At 42.8% G+C, this 23,247-nt stretch overlaps 1 protein-coding gene across 1 annotated transcript; it reads left to right on the top strand.

Moving 5' to 3' along the window:
• Positions 1–837: 837 nt before the first annotated feature.
• Positions 838–22,590, top strand: SERINC1 (serine incorporator 1). The gene is made up of 10 exons (XM_085853291.1): positions 838–1,039; positions 7,184–7,345; positions 7,520–7,713; positions 11,697–11,776; positions 12,701–12,838; positions 15,954–16,123; positions 17,562–17,652; positions 17,815–17,974; positions 21,412–21,645; positions 21,911–22,590. Exons 1-10 carry the CDS (start codon positions 1,001–1,003, stop codon positions 22,047–22,049), a joined length of 1,407 nt encoding a protein of 468 aa, XP_085709417.1. The 5' UTR covers positions 838–1,000; the 3' UTR covers positions 22,050–22,590.
• The last annotated feature ends 657 nt before the right edge of the window (positions 22,591–23,247 follow it).

Raw genomic sequence — 23,247 nt, 5'->3', positions numbered from 1 at the left:
AAATTTGAGAGAAAGAAACGACAAAATAAGGGAAATTAAAGTTTGAAGAGTGTGAGAGGAGGAAGAGAGAAGGAGGAGAGAAGTCGAAGGAATCTTCTTCTTCTTGCATATGGCTGCTTGGTTGTTGGGAAGTTATCATTTTGTTGGGGCATGACTGTGCCGCTGATGCTGTGCCCCTATACCAATACACTGGTCCTCATTTCGCCAACCTCAGAAGGATGACAGGCTGAGTCAACCCCACCTGGTGTTAATTTATCGGTAAAAGAGCTCAACCTCAGGACCCTAAGATCCCACACCAGCCACCCCAACCACTCAGAGAACACCAGGCTGAGAGAAGGAATAATGGAACGATATTTGAGGGAAGGGAGGAAAGCGAACATGATATTTTCATGGATAATAAATATATTATGTATAATGGCATATTGAAAGATATTTTATATTTTTATGGATAATAAATATATTATGTATAATGGAATATTGAAAGATATTTTATATTTTTATGGATAATAAATATATTATGTATAATGGAATATTGAAAGATATTTTATATTTTTATGGATAATAAATATATTATGTATAATGGAATATTGAAAGATATTTTATATTTTTATGGATAATAAATATATTATGTATAATGGAATGTTGAAAGATATTTTATATTTTCATGAGCTCCATGACCATGACATTCCACAAATAAGAACAAAAACTGTTGATATTACAACACAGAAAAATAGTGCAAGGTCCCCAAAACGTAGTGACGTCATTTCCGAAACGCGAACTCGAAACGTAGTGACGTCATTTCCAAAACGCAAAACATAAAATAAAAACGTACTGACGTCGTCTCCCAGACGCAAACGCGTCCATAACGTGCTGTCGTATACAGGAAATGCGAACAAACGCACCGAACGTGTTGAGGTATTCGGAGACGCAGTGACCGTGCGGTTTCGGTCTGCCTTTGTTGTTTTGGTCGCACTGCGTTGTGAGGAAAAGGCGTCGCACCATGGGCGCCGTTATGGGACTGTGCTCGATCGCCAGCTGGGTGAGTTCACGGCATTCGCCATTTCTGTTTGCTGTGATTACGAGAGCCGAGCGGGAGCGGCTCCGATGGGAGGCTCGACGGGTGCGATGAGTCCAGGGCCCTGTTGGTGAGGCCCGGCAGGCCAGGAACCCGGAAACGTTGTAACTGTTTGGGGAATCGTCACGTTTATCACGTTACATCGCGTCTTTTTATCCGTTCCGCCGTCCGTCTCACTTCAGGTTAACCTCTTACCTTTGGACTTCTTTGAAACCACGCCGTCCATTTACGACGTACGCATAATGGCGGCCCCGCCCCTTTCACTCGCGTTGGCCCCGCCCCTTTCACTCGCGTTGGCCCCGCCCCTTCCACTCGCGTTGGCCCCGCCCCTTCCACTCGCGTTGGCCCCGCCCCTTCCACTCGCGTTGGCCCCGCCCCTTCCACTCGCGTTGGCCCCGCCCCTTCCACTCGCGTTGGCCCCGCCCCTTCCACTCGCGTTGGCCCCGCCCCTTCCACTCGCGTTGGCCCCGCCCCTTCCACTCGCGTTGGCCCCGCCCCTTCCACTCGCGTTGGCCCCGCCCCTTCCACTCGCGTTGGCCCCGCCCCTTCCACTCGCGTTGGCCCCGCCCCTTCCACTCGCGTTGGCCCCGCCCCTTCCACTCGCGTTGGCCCCGCCCCTTCCACTCGCGTTGGCCCCGCCCCTTCCACTCGCGTTGGCCCCGCCCCTTCCACTCGCGTTGGCCCCGCCCCTTCCACTCGCGTTGGCCCCGCCCCTTCCACTCGCGTTGGCCCCGCCCCTTCCACTCGCGTTGGCCCCGCCCCTTCCACTCGCGTTGGCCCCGCCCCTTCCACTCGCGTTGGCCCCGCCCCTTCCACTCGCGTTGGCCCCGCCCCTTCCACTCGCGTTGGCCCCGCCCCTTCCACTCGCGTTGGCCCCGCCCCTTTCACTCACATTGGCTCTATTCACACTGCGCCCTCACCTTTACTACCTTCACCTCTCACACTCATTTCCCTTCTCCACTCACACTCCCCGAACCTCCCTTCTTTATCAGATGGATGAATCACTGAAATGTTTTTTTTATTTTTTTTTTAATTCTAGGATCCAGATCTTCACCAAAAACTAAACTGTCCAACTTGTCCAACTTGTCCAACCTGTCCACCAAGTTTCGTCTAAATCCGTCCATAACCTTTTTGAGATCTTCTGTTCAGGCAGACGGGGGTGAAAACATAACCTCTGCTCACCTTCGGTGGTGGAGGTAATAAACGAACAATAATTGAACTTATTGAGCCATTACCAGTAACAATCCGAACGCTGTTATTGTTTTTTTTTTTTTTACCAATTCAGTCATTTGATCGGTTCATACACATTGATGGCACAACCAACACTGCTAAATATACACCATGGCAGATGTAATTAAAAAAAAGAACAAAATAGCTCGCTTATAAAGGGTCTTTCCTGGGAAGATTGTCCAGATTATAGGAAAAAACAAGAAGGAATTGCTCCTTTCTGTTCAAGCACATAGAACAAATGTACAGTGCCTTTGTTGTGTTCCAGCCTGAATTGAAAATGGATCAAAAAAAAAATTTGTCACCGATTTACACAAAATACCCCAAGATGATAAAGTGAAAACATGTTTTACGAAATAGATTAAAAATTAAAATCTGAAATGTCTTACGTCGATAAATCTTCAGCCCCTTTACTGTGACACTCCAAATTGAGCTCAGGTGCATCCAATTTCCTTTGATCATCCTTGAGATGTCTCGACAACTTGATTGGAGTCCACCTGTGGCCAATTCGATTGATTGGACATGACTTACAAAGTAACACATCTTTCTAAATAAGGTCTCGGTTGACAGTGCATGTCAGAGCAGAAACTCCACCATGAAGTTAGAGGAACTGTCCATAGAACTACGAGATGGAATTGAGGATGCATAAATCTGGGGAAGGGTAGAAAGCGATATCTAAAGTGTTGAAAGTTCCCAAGAGCACAATGAGCTACATCATTAGGAAATGGAAAGAATATGGAACTACCCAGACTCTTCCTAGAGCTGGATGTCTGACCAAACTGAGCAACTGGGCAAGAAGGACCTTTGTCAGGGAGGTGACCAAGAACCCAATGACCACTCTGACGTAACTACAGAGTTCCTTGGCTGAAATGGGAGAACCTGCTGGAAGGACAACAATCTCTGCAGCACTTCACAAATCCAAGCTTTATGGGAGGGTGGCCAGACTGAAGGCACATGACAGCACAACGAAACACAAGGAAATTGGATGCAGGTGGAGGCCCCTCAGCCCTTCATGCCTGCACCACATACAGCCAAAGCAACACTGGAATGGCTTCAGAACAAGAACATGAAAGTCCTTGAGTGGCCCAGCCAAAGCCCAGACTTGAATCCCATTGAGAATCTGTGGAAATACTTGAAGATTTCTGTTCACTGACGCTCCCCGTCCAATTTGACAGAGCTTGAGCAAATCTGCAGGGAAGAATGGGAGAGAATCCCCAAATCCAGATTTGCAAAACTGATAGACATACCCAAGAAGACTCGAAGCTGTAATCGCTGCCAAAGGTGCTTCTACAAAGTATTGACTTGGGGTGTTGAATACTTATTGACTCGAGGCATTTCAGGTTTTCATTTTTAATAAATTTGTAAAAATTTCTAAACTTGTTTTCACTTTGTTTTCACTTTAATCAATTTTAAATTTAGGCTGTCATGTCACAAAATATCAAGGGGTGTGAATACTTTCTGAAGGCACTGCACATCACTTTAAACCACCGATTTGTGTAGCCGTCTTTAGCTAGAATTAACTCCATAAAAAGAATGATAACTGCATCAAATGGTACCTGTCCCTGTGGACGCAGTGATTGTCATCCACTGCTGACTTTAGTGTTCATCATCATGATGTCCATAATCTTCTGGCAGTGTTTGTGTTGCTGAAGTGCTGTTTATCTTGGAGCAATATACCCGGAAAGGTCGTGGTCCATCATGAAGCTGGTTACATTGCAATATATAAATGTTGTTTTTTTTTAATGTACATGAAATTTTAAATGTACACAAATGGGTTTTTTGAAAAAAAAATGTACATGGTTTTAAATGTATATAATTGGTTTTTTTTTAATGTACATAAGGTGTTTTTTTTAATGTACATAAATATATATTTTTTTAAATGTACATTATTGGTTTTGTTAATGTACATCGTAGAGTTCTAAATGCACATAAGAGGGTTTAAAAAAAAAAAAAGTATTTTTCATGTACATAAATGGGGGTTTTTTTAATGTACACCATTGCTTTTTGAAAAAAATGTATATAATTGGGTTTTATTTTATTTTTTTAATTTCTTGTACAAAAATGGGGTTTATAAAATGTACATGGAGTTTTAAATGTTTTCGGGTTTCCGTTTACACCATTACTTTTTTTTTAATGTATATAATTAGTTGTTTTTTTATTGAAAAATTTTTGTACATAAGTTGGGTTTTTAAAATGCATATAATTTTTTATGTACACAAATGGGTTTTGAAAAAAAATGTACATGGAGTTTTAAATGTATATGAATGGGATTTTTTTTTTCAATGTACATGGAGTTTTAGATGTACACAAATGAGTTTTTTTTTTTTTTTTTTAAATGTACGTGGAGTTTTAAATGTATATAATTGGGTTTTTTTCATGTGCATGCTAGAGTTTTAAATGTAAATAAGGTGTTTTAAAACATTTTTTTTCCCAATGTACATAAATGAGGTTTTTGTTTTAATGTACATCATTGCTTTTTAAAAAAATGTACATGGACTTTTAAATGTATATAATTTTTTTTTAAATGTACATAAGAGGTTTAAAAAAAGAAAAATGTACATGGGATTTTTTCTTTTCTTTTGAAACATGCATAATGACCAAAAACACTATGATAGCATGATATCTCAAACAGTTGTGGACTGGTTATGACACAACTTGGTGGATGAGTTGGGGAGGTGACAAGAACAATCTATTTGTTGAGGTCTGAGCACAGATCTGTCTGTTCGGTGGAATGTCAAACATAAATCGTTCAGCCTAGCGGAGGTATGCGCTCTACCAAGTGCCGTTCTAGTTACCTCCGCCAACCGAAGGTGGACAGCAGTTATGTTTTCATGTCTGTCTGTCTGTCTGTTTGTCTGTCTGTGAACAACATATCTCAAAAAGTTGGAGATGGATTCAGATTAAATTTGGTGGGCAGGTTGGGTATGTGACATGGACTAATGGTTTTTTTGGTGAAGATCCATCAACGGATCCAGATACTGGAATTTTTAAAGTGATTCTTCACCATTGAGAGATAGGCCAAAAAAAAAATGATATGTAGCACAATATCTCAAAAAGTTGTGGACAGATTGAGACAAAACTTGGTGGACAGGTTGTGTGTGCAAGACGAGGACGAATTGATTTGATTCTGGTGAAGATCTGAATCTCGATCTGGGTGGAGGTATGCGCTCTACCAAGTGCCTTTCTCGTTTGTACTGTTTTGCATCATTTAATGCAGTAAGTATGTGCTTATGGATGAATGTGTCACACGTCTGCAAACCTCATAGTATTTCATTCAATCACAAAATATACGACAAACATGTATGTATCTTGCATAGTATCAGTATATTGGTGTGTATTGTTCATACATGTATCTCATAGCTTTCTTCCTTTGTTGTTGAAATAATTACCTCTGCTATCAAAGGTGGCCTGAGGTTATGTTTTCACCCCTGTGTGGTTGGTTGTCTGCTTGTCTGTGAACAGGAGATATCAAAAGATTGTGTACTAATTCGTATGAACTTTTGTGGATGAGTTGGGTAGGTGACAAGAACAAGTCAATGAGAGTTTGGAGGTCTGGATCCAGATCTGGGCTATCATTGTGATACAAAACGTAAACTGTTCAGCCTGGTGGAGGTATGCGCTCCACCGAGTGCCGTTCCAGATAGTTACCTCCGCCACCTAAGGTGGGCGGAGGTTGTGTTTTCACCCCTTTTTGTCTGTTTGTGTGCAGGATATCTCAAAAATCTGTGAACTGATTCGGATGAAATTTTGTGGACAGGTTCGGTGTGTGACAAGGACGAACTGATTAGATTTTATTGAAGATCCGGATCTGGATCTGACGACTAGAATTTTTAAGTGATTCTTCACCATTGAGAGTTAGGACCAAACTAATAGATAGCACAATATTTTGAAAATGTTTTGGGCCCGATATGATCTCGTGGATCAGGCATTACGGGGTGGAGGTATGCACTCTATTGAGTGCCCTTCTAGTTTTATATGTAACTAGATGACCCGTGAACCCGTTGTGACAGCGGTTGATGAAAAAAAAAATCATTTCAGGAAAAAAAAAAATGATAGCTCCAGCGAACTATACCGCTGAGGTTCTCTGCATTATTAATCAAATTCTCCCGGAGTACTTGACTGAATCGGGAAGTGATTTTTTTAATAATATTTTCCTTGCCCGATTTGAACGAAATTTGATGCTGCACACCGCAGGAGAATGGTGCGTAAGGTGTGCCGAAATTTTTTGCGCTATCGTGTACCATTTTGGCTGTATTTTGGGAACATACATACATATATATATATATATATATATATATATATATATATATATATATATATATATATATATATATATATATATATATATATATATTACACACACGATGAGAGTTTTAGTAATATATAGATTGTATTCTCATGTTTGATTTGTTACAATTTAATTAAACATAATGTTGGATAACAAATAGGCCCCTACAGTTTGCATATTTTCACAATTTAAATGTCTGAAATGTACGTCCGGCATTGCGGAATTGCCCGTTTGTATCAATTGATGATTAATTATCCTTACAACCAGCCAGTTCCAAACTGTACAACTTTGTTTTGGGAACTTGAGTTGCACAACTTTGTGGTTGCCCTTGTAGAGAAATCTCATTGCCATCTTCAAATCCACCCTTGCAGTCTTTGTGGTGACACTGCCCCCACCCCCCCCCCTTACTATACATGGTCTGTAGCCTTTAGGCTACCAGCTACGATGGAGGAGCAGTGATAAAAGCCCAAGTTAGTGTGTTGTGTGACGTGAAGTAGAAGTTCAAGGTTGTGCGGTTCATGACGTACCACTCTTATGGATGTCGATGGTGCGTTAAAGCAGGGTCGTGCTCACATCCTTTCTCTTGCCACAAGGTGCCGTGCCTGTGCAGCAGTGCGCCGTGCCTGGTGTGCGCCTGCTGCCCGAGCAGCAAGAATTCCACTGTGACCCGGCTCGTATACGCCGTGTTCTTGTTGATGGGCACGATAACTGCTTGCCTCATGCTCACGCCCAGCATTGAATCCAAACTCAAGGAGGTTGGTTGTGGGCTTTGCAGTCTACTGCTCTGTGGGTCCTTCTTTTTGTGTGCTAAAATGAGGGCTTTTTAAAGAGGATAGCCAGCTTACTGTGTCTGTGCGTACTCGTGAAGCACATCTACACAGTCATCGTACATCGCAGCATACCATCAGGCTATGTTTGTGCTGTTACAGATCCCTGGTTTCTGCGAGAGGGGGGCAGGTTCGCACATCCCCGGCATGCACGGTGTTGTAAACTGCGATTCCTTGGTTGGCTTCAAAGCAGTGTACCGTGTGTGCTTTGCCATGGCGATGTTCTTCCTGCTCTTTGCATTGATCATGCTTGGTCTGAAGTCCAGTAAAGATCCTCGTGCCCCAGTACATAACGGGTATGCTCGCCTCTCCTCTTATTGCTTGTACATGGAGCCTTATAGTGGGTTCCATCGGTGAAGGAGACTCCCTAACCACACTGGTCGTTGAAATTGTTTTCCCTTTTGTTGAATCTCTTTGATATAATGTGCGTCCGAAGCAAGGACCTCAAACTCTGTTAGGAAAATTAAGATGAATGGTGTATCTGTTGCAGTAAGTTGTCCCATCAAGATGGATATGTCTTCAGGCAAAATTTCTCCACAGGGATAGCAAAACGTGTAATCGATGACTACCGCTGTTTTTACTCGAAATTATCCTCGGACTTTGTTCCAACAGGATTTGAGAGCAACGGTAACTCAACCGTGTTTTGGTGTTTGTAAACAAAAAGTATAATGTAATCTCATTCACTCTTCTTCTTCTTCTTTCGGCTCGCTCCCGTTAGGGGTCGCCACAGCGGATCAACCGTCTCCATTTCGCGCTATCCTCCACATCTTCCATTGACACTCCAACCACCCGCATGTCCGCACTCACCGCATACATGAACCTCTTCTTTGGCCTTCCTCTTCTCCTCCTGCCTGGCGGCTCCATCTTCAACATCCTTCTCCCGATATACTCCGTTTCCCTCCTGTGCACATGTACAAACCATCTCAATCTCGCCTCTCTCACTTTGTCTCCAAACCGTCCTACCTGCGCTGTCCCTCTAATATACTCATTCCTTATCCTGTCCATCCTCGTCACTCCCAACGAGAATCGCAGCATCTTTAACTCTGCCACCTCCAGCTCCGCTTCCTGTCTTTTTGTTAGCGCCACCGCCTCCAAACAATACAACATAGCTGGTCTCACTACCGTCTTGTATACTTTCCCCTTCACTCTTGCAGCTACCCTTCTGTCACAAATCACTGCTGCAACTCTTCTCCACCCACTCCATCCTGCCTGCACTCTCTTTTTCACTTCTCTCCCACACTCTCCATTACTTTGGACAGTTGATCCCAAGTATTTAAACCCATCCACCTTCCCCACCTCAACTCCTTGCAACCGCACCATACCACCACCCTCCCTCATTTACGCACATGTACTCCGTCTTACTCGGACTGACTATCATTCCCCTTCTCTCCAGTGCGTACCTCCACCTCTCGAGGCTCGCCTCAGCCTGCTCCCTACTCTCCCTACAGATCATGATGTCATCCGCGAACATCATAGTCCATGGGGACTCCAGTCTGATCTCGTGCATCAACCTGTCCATCACCATTCCAAACAGGAAAGGGCTCAGAGTCGATCCTTGGTGCAATCCCACTTTTACCTCAAACCGGTCCGTCATTCCTTCCGCACACCTCACCGCTGTCACACTGTCCTCGTACATATCCTGCACCATCCTCACATACTTCTCCACCACTCCCGACTTCCTCATACAATGCCACAACTCCTCTCTTGGCACCCTATCATAAACTTTCTCTAAATCCACAAACACACAGTGTAACTCCTTCTGGCCTTCCCTATACTTCTCCATGAACATTCTCAAAGCAAACATCGCATCAGTGGTGCCCTTTCCTGGCATAAACCCATATTGCTGCTCACAGATCGTCACCTCTCCTCTCAACCTTGCTTCCACTACTCTTTCCCACAACTTCATGGTGTGGCTTAACAACTTTATCCCTCTGTAATTTCCACAGCTCTGCACATCACCCTTATTCTTGAAAATCGGAACCAGTACACTTAAATCTCCACTCCTCCAGCATCCTCTCACTTTCCAAGACTTTATTAAACAATCTTGTTAACAACTCCACTGCCATCTCTCCTAAGCACTTCCATGCCTCCACTGGTATACCATCTGGGCCAACCGCCTTTCCACTTTTCATCTTCTTCATAGCAGTCCTCACTTCATCCTTACTGATCCACCCCACTTCCAGATTCACTATCTCCACCTCTTCCAACCTTCTCTCTCATTTTCTTCATTCATCAGCTCCTCAAAGTACTCCATCCACCTTCTCAACACACTCTCCTCGCTCGTCAGCACATTCCCATTTGCGTCCTTTATCACCCTAACCTGCAGCACATCCTTCCCAGCTCGGTCCCTCTGTCTTGCCAATCGGTATAAATCCTTTTCCCCTTCTTTTGTATCCAACTTCTCATACAGCTCGTCATATGCCTTTTCCTTGGCCTTCGCCACCTCTCTCTTTTTGCCTTTCGCCGCCACTCCTTGTACTCCTGCCTACTTTCTTCATCTCTCTGACTATCCCACTTATTTTTCGCCAACCCCTTCTTCCTTATACTTTCCTGTACTTCGTCATTCCACCACCAAGTCTCCTTATCTTCCTTCCTCTGTCCAGATGTCACACCAAGTACCTTCCTAGCTATCTCCCTCACAACTTCTGCTGTCGTTGCCCAATCATCCCACCCATCTTTACCACCATCCAACGCCTGTCTCACCTCCTCCCTAAATTCCACGCAACAGTCTTCCTCCTTCAGCTTCCACCATCTGGTCCTTGGTTCAGCCCTCACTCTCTTCCTCAACCTCACCTCTAAAGTCATCCTATAGACCACCAATCGATGCTGTAGAGCTACACTCTCCCCTGCCACCACCTTACAGTCTCTAATCTCTTTCAGGTTGCATCTCCTGCTTAAGATGTAATCCACCTGTGCACTTTCCTCCACTCTTGTACGTCACCCTGTGTTCCTCCTTCTTCTTGAAATACATAATTACCACTGCCATTTCCATTCTTTTTGCAAACTCTACCACCATTTGCCCTTCCACATTTCTCTTGTTGAGACCGTACCTACCCATCACCTCCTCATCCTCTTTATTCCCTTCCCCAACATGCCCATTGAAATCTGCTCCAATCACCACTCTTTCATCCTTGGATACACTCTCCACCACTTCATCTAACTCACTCCAGAAATCTTCTTTATATTCCATCTCACACCCCATATGTGGGGCATATGCACTGATGACATTCATCATCACCCCTTCAATTTGCAACTTCACACTCATCACTCGGTCAGACACTCTCCTCACCTCCAATACCCTCTTGACATAATCTTCCTTCAGGATTACCCCGACACCATTTCTCCTCCCATCCACACCATGGTAGAACAGTTTGAAACCACCTCCAATGCTCCTAGCCTTACTCCCCATCCACTTGGTCTCTTGTACACACAGTATGTCCACCTTTCTTCTCTCCATCATCTCAGCCAACTCTCGCCCTTTACCAGTCATCGTCCCAACATTCAGTTCCAACTCTCACCTCCACACTTCTACCCTTCCCCCTCTCCCACTGCCTCCGGACTCGCCTTCCCCGTCTCCTTCTCCTCCTTCGCCCAGCAGTAGCACAATTTCCACTGGTACCCTGCTGACCACCGGTACCGGTGGCGGTCATTGGTAACCCGGGCCTCGACTGATCGGGTATGGAAATTCGTTTTGTTGTCCACATAATGATTTGGCATAGGTTTTTACGCCGGATGCCCTTCCTGATGCAACCCTGGTCGCCTCTTACGACACACAGGGATATGGTACACCTATTCTAACCGGGGCATACACCGGGCCCAGTACAACTGGTACTCATTTCGCCGACCTCGGAAGGATGGCAGGCTGAGTCAACCCCCTGGTGTTTTCGACTTGGTATATATATATATAAACATATACATACATATACATACATATACATACATATACATATACATATATATATATATATATATATATATGTATGTATATGTATACATATATTAATTCAGTGTCCCAACGGGGCTTGAACTCAGGACCTTTTGGGTCCCAAGCCACTGCCCTAACCACTGCGCCAACACCAGGCTTAATGTAATCTCATTCACTGTTGATTTGTTATCGTGAGTTATTACCTTTACTTAGTGAAAATGTTTTTGGGCCTTTTGCACTAATTGTTGACATCCTCGTTCTAGTATTGTCACCCTGAGCCTTTTTTTTGTCCTGTCCTCCCCTGTCGCCCTTCTCTTCCCTTGTTATTAAAAATATATCTTTCCAATCACCCAGATTCTGGTTTTTCAAGTTTGCAGCATTGGTTGGAATCAATGTGGGAGCATTCTACATCCCTGAAGGAGCATTTACCACAGGTATAAAGCATTATGAACCCCCTCTTCTTCTCCCACCTTCCTCCCCACCCAAATTGCTGCTGTTGTTTATTCTCAAGGTATCTTTATTGTTCATGGAAGGCCATATTGGAATGCAACTCTTCTAAATTGTCTATTTCCGTTTTTAATACGTTTGGATTATGCAGTAAAATAATGAGGCAATCCACGACGGCAGATAATGTTGAAATTGCAGACTTTTGGGGATGGGGGAGTAAGGAACAGGCAGGAATGAGAAGGATGGCTAAAAAGTTTGTGGGGAGGGAAGGGCACAAGATGGCAGTGTGGCACGACCTTGAAAGAGTGAGGGGGATAGCGTAACAGAACAGATGTCAGGAGGTGATTACACGAGTTGGGGGATCGGGGAACCTGGGGAATAATGATGGTGAGTGGAACTCATGGACCTTTTTTGAGTTTATAAAGAGTGGGTTCGATTTGGAGAATGAAACTTACTGTGTTGGGACTCTTTTGGGATGAATGGCTGGGAGGAAAGATTGTCAGGCAAGAAGTAGCCAAGAGCTTGGCAACAATGCTTTGAGGTTTTGCACTATATTAAAAAAACAACAACACATTGATGGTTATGCATTATATGCTCTCTTTATTTGCTTTCACATTTGGCAATAGTTCAGTGCAATGGAGTGGGGAGGGAGAAGGGGATTGGTTGATAGACCTGTTGTCCATCGTTTTTAGTTGGGAGGTTTATAGGTTGAGGGAATCGGTGTTGTTGATTATTATCAGATATTTCCATAAATACGAAAGAATAGAACAGGAATATGAGCTTTGAGGACCTTCATTGTGAGGTCCATTGTCAAATGAGATGTTTAATCCAGCGTGACTTGGTTGTCATGAAGGCCTCTTCAGTCAAAGGAACGATTGCTCAATGGGTCTCCTACATGCTTGTCCGTGCAGTATGGTTTTACATTGGCATGGCGGGCGCTTTCTGCTTCATCCTGATCCAACTGGTTCTCCTCATCGACTTTGCCCACTCGTGGAATGAGACCTGGGTGGAGAAGATGGAGGAGGGAAACTCTCGGTGCTGGTATGCAGGTAATGCTTTGCATCTTCTGCTGATTTGATTCCTCTTCAGGCCAGAAATAAAAAGTGCAGTTCATGTTGCTTGGCCAAAAAAGGGTCTGTTGGTTGGGATTTATAAAGAGTAGATTTCTTGATTATTCTTTTCTTTCTTTCAATTTGATTGATGCCTGTATGTGCTAGATATCTGTAATCGATTGTACCTTTCCTTAAGTTAGGGTTAGGGTTTTGAACTAGCCTCAGCATTCCCACTCTCAGGGCGGGAGTGCCGATGCTTGCCCTCCAGCAGGAGTGCCCATCTCAGCCCACCTTTGGTGGGAAATTTAAAGTGATTCGTTTTCTGAGACACGTACACCCGAAAATTATTTTTGGGACATATTTATAACCATATTTCGCCTTGCTGGATAACACCAACATTTTTTGTGATGTAAAATACCAAGTGGTCAATTAAAAAAAATCCTCATCACATATGCATTATTACCCCGTGCACGTGAAGTGAAAAGCAAAATGCGCGGTCCTATTTTTACCTCCGCCACCGAAGGTGGAAGGAGTTTGTTTTCACCCTTGTCTGTTTGTCTGCAGGATATCTCAAAAAGTTGTTGACTGATCCGGATTAAATTTTGTGGACAGGATCGGTGTGTGCCAAGGATGAACTGATTAGATTTTGGTGAAGATCCGGATCAGACTGCTAGAAGTTTTTATTTTTTATTATTATTTTTTATTAAAGTGATTCTTCACCATTGAGAGATTGGGCCAAAATGATACATTGGATGATATTTCAAAAATGTTTTGGGCCCGATTTATTTTTGTGGCTCAGGTATTGCATGGCGGAGGTATGCGCTCTACCGAGTGCCCTTCTCGTTCCTTCTGTATGCATCCTTTCCTGTCCCCCATTTCTCCCAACTCATCGTTTGTGACAGTCTCCCTTTACCTTGTCCTTTAACTCCACTGTTGGTGTTTTTTCCTCAATATGGGCTTTAAGAAAAGGGAAGAGGAGTTGCTGGAGAGGACAGAGATGAGAATGCTTTGGTGTATTCTAAGAGAGCGGTTGACGAATGAGGAGATCCACAAGAGAACTGGAGTTGCAAGTACAGTGTTGCAGGAAAATACGAGGGGGTTAGGTCACGGTGGTTTTGGCACATGATGAGAAGAATGGTTCCTCATCCTATCAAGGAAGTTGGGAATGAGCCAAGAGGAAGGCAGAGATTGTGGTGGAGGGTTGTAGTGGAAAGATATATTTGAAGAGGAGAATAGAGAAGGTGGATTTGAGTAGCTGATCCTAGCTGTTGGGATTAAGGCTTAAAAAAAGAAAAGGAAGTCTGCCAGAAAGCTGGAACGATACTGTTTAAATGCGTACACAAATAAATAGCTTTACAAGTACCGGAACATTCAAAGTACACCACCCCCATGCCAAACAATTAAATAACAGCGCGATGTCGCCGCAAATAAATAACAAATCCTTCAGTGTGCGACATTGCCGGGGTGCCTGTTGATGCCACCCTCCAGCACGTGGAGTCGGGTTTGCGAGGGAGCGGTGTCCAATAATTGGTTGATTTTAATTGCATAATTAAAATAAATGATAATCATAAAACGATTAATTTCTTCATCGACTGGTTAATGGCATACCGAAACCACCAATGTTTCATCCGAATCAAAGTTTTTGAAAATTCCAGAACTAATCAAAAAAGTGAATAATTAATTTATTCATCAATAAATCAAAAATACCTTTTATAGCCAAATCACTGGGTCACTGTCATGTCCAAATATCAGTTTCCTAACTCAAAAGGTGCTTGAGATATTGCCCAGGTGAGAAAGAAAATAAATAATTTATAAATGGATAGTAATTAATTGATTAATCAAATAAAATAAAAACCATTTTTGCCAAAGCACATCTTCACTTTCATCCCCTAATTTCAGCTTCCTAACTCAAAGGATAGTTGAGATATCACCCAGACAAACAACCAAGGAAACAATAAAGAAAACAAACTGAGTACAGTACTCCCTTCCTTCAACGCCTGGCGCTGACATCATGCCTTTATGGAATTGGGAAGGAGCGGTGTACAATATATTGTTCTTGCTGAAGTAATATAATGGTTTATTCACGTTACCAGAAATACCCAGTCCGTCTGGGAGCGGCAAGGGGGCCCGGCGGGGGGGGGGTCTTTACAGTTAGAGGGGCTATCCCCAATTTAGCAGAACATTCCCATGCACACCCAGTCCAATCAGCACTTTTCAACTTGTTTAGGAGTGCATAAAATACAGAGCACAAATGTAAAATGGCTAAGTAGTTTTCAATTCCAGGTAAGGTTTTCTTGGAGATCCTGTTGTAACACTGTAAACCACTGGGACTTGTAATACACTCTACTACGAGGAGTGGTGCTACACAATACACATTGACTTGCACAAAGAATTCCTCCCTCCTGAACCCCCACGACTGAGTTTTATAAAAAAAAAAATTTTATGCTGAAAATCTTTCTGGGCACACCCCAAGGATAACCCCCTTGCAGCTCCCAATTTCAACTGATTCCATCCAGCGGTTTAGGCGTGCATACAAGTCAAACGTGCAAACGAACACAATCCTCAACCCCACAAGCCTAACTTGTGTGTGTATGTATGTATGTATATGTATATGTATATATATATATATATATGTATATATATATATATATATTAGTGGACTGGACAGTAGTACGATTGTCATCTCCATCATTATTATCCCCACGCTTTTTGAAAAAAAAACTCGTGATATTGTAATTGTCTGCCCGTCTGTCTCCATCACATTAGCTCCTAAATGGTTGGGCAGTAATTCACCAGATTTGGTCATTGTGATCACATGGTAAGAAGGTGCAAGAGCAGTGTCTTTTTTTTTTTTAGCCCTGCCCCCTGTTCTGGAGTCAAAAGGTCAAATACTGAAAGGTTCAGGTCATGGGTAAAAATGGGGGGGGGGGAAATTTAACTCTAAATTTGATATTGAGTCATTCCTGGTGGAATTTTTTGCCATCTTTGAACCTTGCTTAAGGTGGGAAGTGTGGTTCGTGTGGGGATTTGTGATTGCATGCCATCAACTTCGCTGTCGTTACATTTGTGCAGAACTTGACACCCCAATCTCTTCCCACTTTGTTTGTGCCAGCCCTGCTGTCTGTGACTGGAATTGGTTATGGACTTTCCATCACGGCCGTCATTCTATTCTACGTATACTACACCGTGAAAGACAACTGTGCTGAGAACAAATTCTTCATTAGTTTCAACCTCATCCTTTGCTTTCTGGCTTCCATTATCTCAATTTTGCCCAAGATTCAGGTTTGTTTCTCTTTGCACACGCTTTATCATTGCAGCGTAGGTATTTGATTAAAAGCATTGTATTGTGCCCATCATTGCATCGTAGAACACACCGTCCTATTGGCCAGCAGAAAGTGGCTGCATCACTCCATGCTGATCTGGAATTTGAGATTCTGGAAAATCTCACTCACCCTGTCGCTCAGGAAGGATCATCAATCAAACCCACCTATATATTTCCATGGTCAGCCACTGGAAGAGGTTCAGTCCCTTCAACTTGTTTGCCTTACCATAAGACTTGACCTCTCCTGGGCCAACCATGTTGCAAAGCTGGCAGTGGCAGTCTGGATATCTTCAGTCTTTATAAAGAATTCCTTGAAAAAATTGTAACTACTCGCACTAAAGACCTTTGCCTATACCTTAATGGAGTACTGCTCTCCCCTCTGGGCAGGCACCCCAGCAGCACCATCCGTGTCTCGTGGATTCTGTGGAATGTGAAGCTCTCAATATTATTGGAATCTCCCACGATAAGGCGAAATCACAAGGCCTATTGCTATCACATTGCAGAAAAGTCGATGGCCTCATTTTTACCACTACTACTCCCGTCTGTATCCGTCCGCTCACTCTCTCTCAAGCCTCCGACCATCCCCAGCTCCTCCAGGATGTGCACATCCTTCCAGTAACCCCCTCCTAGTTGAACTCCAAAAATCCAGGCTTCCACCCATCTTCACTCTTTTGTTCCTCTTTTCTCTTGTTTGTGGAACTACCTCCTGAAATGGTTCAATTTTGCACTTTTCTGGACAGAGCATCAATTCGGTGGTGTACCACCATCTCATCTGATTTGCTTTTCTTACCTTACTTAAGCCAACCAACCTTTGCAGGTTAGTTTCTTCCACTCATCTCAATTTTTTTCTTTCTCTTCCTTGTGGTTCCCATCATGTGCTGCCTTTTTGGCTGCTGGTTGCATCATTGGTTAGGGGCATGGCTATGCTGATGATGCAGTGCCCCTATTACCAGGAAATTGGTACTCATTTCGCCGTCCTCGGAAGGATGACGGGCTGAGTCAACCCCCTGGCGTTAATTCAGTGGGAAAATGGAGCTCAAACTCAGGACCCTAGGATTCCAAGCCACCACTCGAACCGCTAAGCCAACACCAGGCTCTTCCTTGTGGTATCCAACTGACTCGACTGTCAATGCATTGACATGTTACCCTGTCTTCTCATCCTCGCTGTTCCATAAGCCAAGTTTTTAAAAATTCTTACTGCTTTCACCACTTCCATTTTTAAATGTCAGTTTCATTAAAATGGTTCTTGGTATTGTATGTCACGTACAAATGCTGTGTGGTGATGGGCACACAATCAATCTTGTTGAATGCAGTAGTGATGGTAGGTAGTGTATGAATGTGGAATTGCATTGCTATGGACATGCCACTGATGTTGCCATGCATTGTTACCCTATGAAGGAAGCACAACCTCGATCGGGCCTGCTTCAGTCCTCGGTCATCACCTTGTACACCATGTATATCACTTGGTCAGCAATGAGCAGTGAGCCAGGTCAGACGACACATGTCCTTCCCTATTATACAGGACAGTTTGTACAATGTGGTCCCTCTGTTCTTCCAAAACTCCTCTCCTTTTGCTTGAGAAACCTTCAAAGTTGCATTGTAATATTTGCTGTATCCATCACTAGCTAATTTACATGTCATCTCTTTGCAGACAAACAGTGCAATCCTGGATTGCTGAATATCATCATCCATTCAAAAGATATCGGCAATGGCACTGTGACCCCAACAGTGACCCCACACGCAGGCCAGTGGTGGGATGCTCAAAGCATTGTTGGTCTCGCCATCTACCTGCTTTGCATTCTCTATTCAAGGTGAGAGGTGTGTCGCGAAGAAAAGCTTTCGGGATGATCCCACTGTTAGGTTAGGTATTAGGTATTAGGTTATGGTTATGATTTTGCAAAACACTTCTTCCTCAATTTACCCCTATTTCCCCCATTTTTTTTTATTTATTTAAATGCATTGCTACAAACACGAGCAAATGTATCTGTACACTTGTACAGGAGATGGAAGACTATGTAGGAGGACAGATTCGTAGAGCATGCTTGCAGATGTAATGAATATAAGCTTATATTTGTGATAAAGTAGTTTTGTAGTTGCATTCTGCAAGCACCGAAATAACTCGAGTAAATCAAGAATCGATGACCTCAATTTGACACTTTACAACTGTAGTCTATTATTATAATTATAATTTTTTTTAAATGTAATTGTCATATTCTTGTGGCTGCACATTAACAGAGCCAATTCAAGTTACCAGCATCTTCCCTTTGTGATATGTCGATTGAATTTTTAGATTGGGAATGATTTAATTAATAGGCTGCAAGAGACACAGCAATTCCAGGTCTCCTCCTGGGTGCATTTCCCAAACCGACAGTATACGCAGTACAGTGCAAGTCGTTTTGCACACTTCTGACAGGTGATGAAGGCATATATTACTGAAAACAAATTCCATTTGCAAATCCCCCCCCCCCAAGTTCCATCTCTGAGCCTCTTCTCCTGACTGGTCTGTGGGGGTGGGTCCAAGCAAGCTTCATTCACCCACCCAGCTGAGTGTCTCCAACCCCTCCCCCCCCCTCTTTCTCGGCATCCCTGGTCATTTTATTTTGTATAAGATGCTCAATCCCTAATTTTCCCAAAGCAATTGATGGCGGAACAGTTCAGTATTAGGGATCACGACATCGCACACCCCTTCCCCTAGGCTTCTGAGCACACGTGCCAAGTTCAGTCGAATACGTGTTACCCTCGCCAGAGGATAGGGTATTGCATCTGGGTTTGTTTGTCTGTCTGTTTGTCCACACAGACCTTCCGTGTTTCTCTCCGCAACCGCTTGTCGGATTGAGATGATTTTCACCACAGGTGCGACTACTCGTGTATAAGGTTTCAATTATAATTATGACGTCATAGGTCACGTGGTGTGGCAGCCATATTGGAAAAAACAAAAACTTTGGACCTCTGTATCTCTGAAACCGCACCAACGACAAAATCGAAAGGTAGCACACGGCAAGTACTCATGGGGAATACTTTTTTTTAATGACGTCATTGCATAGGTAGAACGCTATATCTGATCAGTGAAAAATTGAGGGTCGACGGATAAAATGGTCCACTGAAAAATAATAACAATAAAAGCCTTCAAAAATCTTTTTCTCTGAAGTGGCTGAACAGATCGAGGTGGAACTTTACACATATGACCGCCGATCCATGAGGAACAAAACGTTCACATGTATGACATTGGTCATAATATGGTTTGGCAGCCATATTGAATTTACCGTAAAACCCATTTACAAAAAAATCTTCTCCAGAACGGCTGGACAGATCGAGGGGAAACGTCACACAAATGTTCCCCAAGACGTGGGGGTACATGTTTGTTAAGGAATAATTGATAGGTTACATGGTTTGGTAGCGATATTGGATTGAAGAAAAATATTAAATAATGTTTTCTTTGGAACCAATTCATCGGTCGACGTGAAACTTCACATTTATGATTTAGTAGTGATGGGGAATACATGTTTTAAATTTCAACTTGATCAGACACATGGTCTAGCAGCTAGAATTATTTCATTTTTGATCTGGGTGGTTCTTTCTTTTTTTTGAATAAGGTTCACTTGGCTGTGCCTGGATGGGTTTGAGGGTAGAGGAGTAGCAGCTGAAATGTGAATCCTATCCAGGTTCCTCGTGATGACTTCATCTATGCTTTTTGCTTGTTTGTGTTCCTTCTGATTACTCCATTGCAGGACTGTACCTTTTTGGTCTTCCATTTGATTTGAATTGAATTTATTTTAATCCCATTCTAAATTAAATTGAATAATAAAAAGTCATGGGTCAGGTGTCCTATCTTGGTACCTGGTCATCACTGCTAACAGTTATAAAGTGTCAGTTCTAATTATGTTTGTTATTAATTACGTAACGCACCAGTACACAAACACCACACAAAAGTTCTGGTGAGGGTCTGCAATTTCTGGTTGCTTTTTCATCTTGGATATCATGTTTATGGCATAATGTCCATAGTGCCCCTCTAATCAGGGGTAGGGGAGGATGTATGTGGTCGACAAGATGGATATAGAAGCAAACTCCCCAAAAAGAAAAACTAGAAATTTGGAAAGGTGGGCTTTGTGTGTGGGGTAGGGTGAGTGCATATCAAAAAGATAATGGTTTTGGTTGGGGGGGGGGAGTGATGAGATGATGAACAGTTGTCTTGAAGAATGAGATGGAAGAGGATGTGGAAGTTTGTTTCACAGGTGGGAAAAGGAGTAAATTATTTAATGTGCAATATTAACTTTTTATCTTGCCAAAACGAAGTTTTTGCTAGATATGTTAGTCAGCTTGTATGTTTTTTTTTTGTTTTTTTTGTCTGTAATCACGTATAAAAAATTCTGCAGAGTACAGTTATTGGAAATTTTTGTAACTTCGCATATCAGAGGCCTATAGAGGTCCCTTTCAGCGCATAAAATTTTGAGGGTCAAGGTCACTTTGTCGCAAATCAGGGGAGTCGACGAAACCCTTATTTTTTGAGTAATTTTGATCGGATTGTCTTCAAACTTCATGGGAATACAGTTCATGGTCTGGCGCTCAGCTGATTAATTTTTGGTGGCGATTGGCCTTGACCTTCATTTTTTTTTTTTTTGTCTGTAATCATGTATAAATCACTCTATAGAGCACAGTTATCATTGGAAATTTTTGTAACTTCGCATATCAGAGGCCTATAGAGGTCCCTTTCAGCGCATAAAATTTTGAAGGTCAAGGTCACTGTCGCAAATCAGGGGAGTCGACGAAACCTTTATTTTTTGAGTAATTTCAATCGAATCGTCTCCAAACTTTATGGGAATGTAGTATATGATCTGGCGCTCAGCTGATTAGTTTTTGGTGGCGATTGGCCTTGACCTTCATGGTTAGCGCCTGAGGTCAAACATATTTGACCCAAGGTCAAATTTTCAAGTTTTAGGAACCATATCGTGAAGAACCTCTGAGTGCTTTCTAGATATGTCAAGCTTGAGACATGACATCATTTGGTGACGTTATGAGGTAAACACATTTTTCATGGTTACTCTGTAGAACGATTCTCATCAGAATCTCTCGTAGGCAGATATTCCTCAAGGAGTCGCTCCTGGTGGATAGCAGCTCTGTTCACCTCAGTGTGACCTTAAAGAAGTCACACGTGGTCACCTTTTGGCAAGATACGGGTCACCCTGCGGGTGACATTGGTTTTATTTTTCTTTCTATGCTATTTAACCAATCATTTTTTTTTTCTTTTCAGCATTCGCACTTCAAGCAACAGTCAAGTGAGCAAGCTGACCCTGTCTGGAGCTGAATCGACACTCCTCGACTCCACATCTGAGACGAGTTCTGCGCAAGATGTCCGTGTCGAGGAGGGAAACAGCAGGGCTGAGGATAATGAAAAGGATGGTGTGCAGTACAGTTATTCGTTCTTCCACTTCATGCTCTTCCTTTCCTCCCTCTACGTCATGATGACCCTGACCAACTGGTACAGGTATGCGATGTTTACGTATCTACATTTCAGGCACGGTGGGTGGGAGAGGGCCCTCAATGTCGTGGGCAGGAGGTTCCGTGTGTTAGGCCCTAGTGGACAAGAGGAGGGGAGGGAACCATGTGTTGGGCCCTCGTGAGTGGGCAGTTTTGGCCAATAGGTCAGGACACCCATATAGATGTTGATCCTGAATTGGTTAGTGAACACTGCTGTTCTTAGGTTTTGCTCCGAAACACATTATTGTACTTTTGCATCTTTTGTTTCCCAGTCCTGACAGTGATTACAAGTACCTGCAGAGCAAGTGGCCAGCTGTCTGGGTGAAGATAAGTTCCAGCTGGGTGTGCATCTGTTTGTACGTGTGGACCCTCATTGCCCCATGTGTGCTCGTAAACCGTGACTTCGACTAGGTCTTTAGCCATAATTACCTTTCCGTGCACACTGCTTGGTATCTGCAATGATATTCTCAGATCTCTTTTGCTTCGAACATTGCTTTATACTCAACATTTGCATTTTTGAAGTCATCTTAGTGTAAATTCTTTTAATTTTGAGCATGCTTGGTTTATGTTGTTTATGTTGATGTGAGTAATCGACGGCGACAATTGCACGACGTGTGGGTTGGTCTTGTTTGCTGTTCCCGATAGTCACCTAAAGCATTGGTTACCTGTTTGGTGACAGTATTAGCTGGTTAAATTGTACCTGCACTTTTTGTGATGGGCACCTTTTGAGGTGCTAGTTTGTACGTGTTTGCTAATTTCTTAGCTTGTTTGGGTTTTGAACAAGTGATTGCTGATTTAAAGTACGTTTGGTATTTGAGAATGGATGTGAATCTTTAATTGATTTTGCCTTCATGATTACACAAAAGGAAAGTGGACTGAAGTGGGGTTTTTTTTAATTCTTCAAAATTACCTTGTAGCATTACGTACTGTAATAAAAGTGCAATACATCCTGTTTTGGGTGTCTTTGGCTGTAACGAAATGCCACTGTGCCCTCCGCCAGCACGGCCTCATTCCTACGGGATTACTTTATGCTTGGGTTACGGTGGTTCATTTGGAAACCATTCATCCTCAATTGTAAACTTTTGAACATTAAAAATTGTCATTTTGCACTTTCAACAATTGCTGCATGAGAAATTAATACAACGATCACAAATCAAACCATTGAGCGTTTTCATTTATTTACAATCAAGGGGTAAAAGGTAACGCGTGTTTAACCCCGAATCCTGTCAACATGTTATGACCTAATCTTACGAATGGATCTTTTTGGACCCCAACTCAAAACCATTCAATTTCACTCAATCTGCCAAAATGTGGTGTTTTCCTGATAGTCAATTAACAACATCTAAAATCAACCTACCAACTGGTTGGACTTTGATCCCAACTCAACCACTAAATTTCATTCAATCTGCAAAAGTTTCACACCAATGAGGAAACATATTTTGAGTGATTGTTTGAATGATAAAGTAAACGAACATTAGCATAAAATTTTTAATTGGAGGACTTCCTCAATACAAACACCATGTGAAGTAATCATATATATTTAAAAAAAAAACCAAACTGGGGTCTTTTTGGAGCCCAGAAAGGATTTGCTTTCAACTCTATTCAGCAA

The sequence above is a fragment of the Eptatretus burgeri genome, chromosome 13 (assembly GCF_056783735.1).
Source record: "Eptatretus burgeri isolate ZD-2024b chromosome 13, Ebu_testis_v1, whole genome shotgun sequence".
In the NCBI taxonomy this organism is placed as follows: Eukaryota; Metazoa; Chordata; class Myxini; order Myxiniformes; family Myxinidae; genus Eptatretus; species Eptatretus burgeri.
This window is presented reverse-complemented; position numbering and strand designations above follow the sequence as displayed.